Source organism: Bombyx mori, chromosome 1 (assembly GCF_030269925.1).
Source record: "Bombyx mori chromosome 1, ASM3026992v2".
NCBI classification, from domain to species: domain Eukaryota; kingdom Metazoa; phylum Arthropoda; class Insecta; order Lepidoptera; family Bombycidae; genus Bombyx; species Bombyx mori.
The window spans coordinates 3,822,973-3,827,876 of NC_085107.1; the positions used below are offsets into that span (position 1 = coordinate 3,822,973).

General features: G+C 31.5%; 1 protein-coding gene across 1 annotated transcript; it reads left to right on the plus strand.

Moving 5' to 3' along the window:
- Positions 1–4,904, plus strand: LOC101737462 (LETM1 domain-containing protein 1). Its single transcript, XM_004932778.5, has 4 exons — positions 1–310; positions 1,637–1,999; positions 3,100–3,388; positions 3,729–4,904. Exons 1-4 carry the CDS (start codon positions 210–212, stop codon positions 4,050–4,052), a joined length of 1,077 nt encoding a protein of 358 aa, XP_004932835.2. The 5' UTR covers positions 1–209; the 3' UTR covers positions 4,053–4,904.

Genomic DNA, 4,904 nt, shown 5'->3' on the forward strand with positions numbered 1-4,904 from the left:
CTTTTTCAAGCTTCTTCCATATTATTATGAGACGGTTCACGGTTCTCCTTACCTCTACCCTTCATAAGCAGAAGATAGCATCTAATCAAAATGACATTGACAACAAATCGTCAGTCATTATTAGTCATTCATTAATGTCAAGTCCATTGGGTCGAGAAAAGTGAGTTCCGTCTGGTTCTGTCTGGAATTTAAATTATTTCTAACAAAAAATGACGATTCGACGAATAATTACGATGTCTGGAACAATACTACAATACAATCGTTCAGCTCCAATAATTATTAATAATTTTCAACTATTGAATCAACCCAGGTGAGACGAATTCTGTTGTACTTCAACTCTTGAAATTGTAAACAAATCCTAAAGCCAAAAAACATCTCTGATGTAATTTATAATTGTGATATGTATTAACATCACCGTTGGTTTAAAAATAGAATGTAGATCAGCTTCTGTTCTTAGTATTGTTGAAAAATTGAAGCCTAAAAATAATTCAATACGTATTGGTGCTTTAATGTTTAAAATACGCCTTAATGCATCTTTTAATTTGTTATATGAAAAAAAAAATTAAACTCTTCTGCCTAATCATCTCAGATGAGCTTATCTAAGTTCTTCAATAAAAGCCACACAAATGCAGCCTAGGATTATCTAAGGCCGGACTATCACTACATCGTATAAAACAAAGTCGCTTTCTCTGTCCCTATGTATGCTTAAATCTTTAAAAGTACGCAACGGATTTTGATGCGGTTTTTTTAAATAGATACAGTGATTGAAGAGGAAGGTTTATATGTATAATAACTTCCATTAAATAGTGGAGAAATCAATAATAAATTACAGTTTCTGAAGCGAAGTGAGGGCGAGTCGCTAGTAGTAGTTATAAATAAATAAAATATGTGTCTGTTGTTGTTACAAGTATCCCTAATCACTTCTAATACTATATACTTGTTGCAACTGTTGTTGTTATAACAAGTATACATAATTACTCATATTTATAAATTGTATGGTATAATTTGTTTAAATTACATACTTTTGTTTTTGTGTCTATGAATAGCTGACCATGAAATTCAAGGTATCTTAATCTCGTAAACATTGTCATTATAAATTTCATTAAGAAAGGAAAAAACACCTTGCTCCTTGAGACATTGGTTAAGTACAAAAATATTGTCAAGCTTTATGTATCACTTTTTAATTCCATATTTATTGATTACTTCATAGTCTAGATTTATTTAGACTAATAAGTAGTTTGAATTTTTAAATAAACAAGAAACCTTAATATTAATGTTAATAAGAATGTGCCTACTGACAGTTAATTGGTGTATTATTTTAAACATTTTGTTTAGAAAAAAATAATGTCATGTGATCCTAATAGTTGGATAACCCTGTTTTACCTGAAAACATGAACCCTAATTGTCAGCTGTTTTTTGATTATTTTTATAGTACATTAATGTAATAGAACTTATTGATTTTATTATCTAATTGTGATTGGAGTCACTAGAAGCTATCTACCTTTTTAGTAAATATTATCTTACACTAAGTACATTTCCATACATAAAATTTATTTATTAATATTGTATGCTCAATATATTGCTATTCCCCACATAAATTAACCAACATAGCTGAATTTTATCAAATTGCTTTCAGATTCACAACCATAACAAGGCTGAAACACACAAAAGCACTGAGAAGTGAAAAGGAAAAAATACGAACCTATTTTGTACAAAGATACATTGATTATGTAAAGAATTACACAAAAGTTCTTGAGACGAGATTTCCAAATGCAGTCAAAATGTACAGAGTATTTAGTGTTGGTATCAAAGATTTCTTAAGAGATTTAAAAATGTATATTACATTGAGAATAAAAGTTGCTAGGGATCATGGTTTCTCGAAAATGAGCCGACAAGAAATTGAATTGTACACGAAGATGCCATCAGACATGTTGAGAATAGCACCTGTTTTGATATTGTCGGCTATACCATTTGGAAACTATATTATTTTCCCTTTAGCGTAAGTATTGATTAATGAAATAGACATTATTTAAGTTGTATATAGTACACAGTCTAGCTACTGAATATGCTTTTGGAATAGAAGCAAGAACCCTTGAAAATATGAAATTGGTTGTGAAAACAGTAAGCGGAAAGCTATTTTTTTTTAATTATTATATTGCTGGACGAGGTCACGAGCCCACCTGGTGTTAAGTGGTTACTGGAGCCCATAGACATCCACAACGTAAATGCGCCACCCACCTTGAGATATAAGTTCTAAGGTATAGTTACAACAGCTGCCCCACCCTTCAAACCTAAACGCATTACTGCTTCACGGCAGAAATTGGCAGTGTGGTGGTGCACACCCGCGCGGACTCACAAGAGGTCCTACCACCAGTAATTACGCAAATTATAATTTTGCGAGTTTCATTTTGATTACACGATGTTATTCCTTCACCGTGGAAATCAATCGTGAACATTTGTTGAGTACGTATTTCATTAGAAAAATTGGTACCCACCTGAGATTCGGACACCGGTGCATCGCTCAACACGAATGCACCGGACGTCTTATCCTTTAGGTCACGACGACTTCATATTAGCAAGCGGTTAGGATGCCTAAATGGTAATGCTAACTAGAGTGAGAATTCACCATGTAATTACATCTCATTTGCATCTTAAAGCCTATAAAATACAGATTAGATAAAGGTCGAATGAAAATGATTGTGTTCTGAGTTAAAAATTTGTGTACATAATAGAGGTTTTACCAACATAATTTTTCAATGATGTGGATTATATGCTGTGAGATCACCCCAGGTTGGAATGTTATATTCACATATCATTGATAGCCAAATTTCCAGTTTGACCTCTCATACAAACCTACAGTTTGAGTAATAATGTCCACAAAGTGTATCATTGTACTTTACTTTTTAGGACATCAGTCAATCAAGGCGAATCTGCTTATAGTTATAGTAGAATATAGTTATATTGATATTATGATACACAACAGTTTTATTCAAACCTCCTGAATCGCTTCACATGGCCCCAGAAAAAAAGTGTACTTTGATAGTGTCATAAAGAATAAATTTTACCTCTTGATGTATAATATTTTCTTCTCAATTACAGGTTTTTAAAGCCAAGGACTTTGCTGTGTTCTCACTTTTGGTCGATCCAGCAGAAAGTTGAATTCTCCAGGCAAGAGTTAACAGAAAGACTACGTCACAATAAGCCAGTATTCAGGTCTTTACAGGCCCAAGTGGAAATCATCCCTGATGGTGATATTAAATTAAAATGGAAAAGGGTGATCGCTTCTCTTGGTTCTGGTGTTCATCCGTCACCAAAAGATGTGTTGGCTTGTAAAGACCTGTTCACGAAGGAGCCATATCAGTTGTCCAGTCTCAATTATGCTCATTTAGTAAGTATACACTATTATTTTTTTTACTATTTTTTTACTTACCAAATTTTTTTGCTATTAGAATAGTAAGTTAGTGAAACACATCCTATTAGGTCTTCTAAAAAACCAATCAAACCGAAGCTGACTTTTTAAGATCTCTCAAGCTCTACTGAAGACAAATAATAAAAAAGAAAAGGCATATCTTGGAATCAAAGGAAAATTGAAAATAAAATCTTCAGACAATTTCACTCCTCGAAATTCTTCTACGTCCTTGAAATTCTTCTTTTTTAAATTTTAATGTTACTGCTATTTCATTTACTCTTGATATAGAATCACAAAAATCCATTTTATTAATTTACAGGGACATCTACTGAAAATGCATGGCTTAAGAAAATCAATATTCAGAACAAGCAAACTAAAGTATCGAGCATTCTTACTATTAGAAATGGACAAAGCCATCATTAGAGAAGGTGGTGTGAACATTTTAAATGCTGAGACTTTGAGAAACGCATGTCACATGCGTGGATTGAATGGGAGCAACCTCCCCAACCAGGACATGAGGAATTGGTTACAAAATTGGCTGAGCGTTTCTGAAAATATTGATAGGACATCATATTCATTATTACTACATTGTCCGATTTTCTTTGCGTACAATCATCCACAGAATTGGGTACTAATTTATTAAGGTTGTTATTTGTTAATGAAAAGTTGTTAAAAAGTGCCTAATGTTTTTGTTGGTGATGTTTAACTATAGACTAGTTACGTATCTTGCTCATGTATAATTTTATTGATCGGGAACTCTTTGATTCAGGATCTTGATAGTTATTTTTTTCTAAATATAAAAGAACTACAATCATTGCTCAAAAAAAAAAGAGTGAGAAATACTAGGCAAAAGTATAAATAGATCTTATGTTATCTGAAGAATTTTTCATCAGAAGTTTGTAAGATTTTTTCAAATTCCATGTTCTCAAATTTACATAATTTATGTACATTTTATGAGAATTTGTAGCTCTTTGACGTGGATAAAAAAAGAAAAAATAATATGCTAAAATAAAAATATTAAAAAAATATGAAATCGTAAACATTGTGATACTAAAAGTGAATGAGTCCTCAGACTTAGATATTACATTTATTTGTATATCAAGAAATTCATTTGCAATACTAGTTTTTAGATTATGTTAAAACGTAATTGTTTGTTTGTTACTAATTGTTAATAATTTTGTTAGTTTGTCATTAAATTCGTTGTCACTGTATGTTGTTAAAAAATGTAATGCTTTTGCACAAAATAGCTAAACACATTATTTATAAATGCAACGTAGTTGATATCTTTCGTTTGACGATGATGCTGTAATTAATTTTGAATATTTTTGTTAAATTATCTTTTATTCCTTTAAGGCCCATTCCCGAGGACTAGATTATTGCTTAGCGCCGTAACATTTAGCGCGTGATAAATTCTATTTTTCATCACATAGTCTTTCGGAATGTTAACAGTATTAGTCTTTGATTTCCTAAACCGAAATAAAATTATTTATTTTCA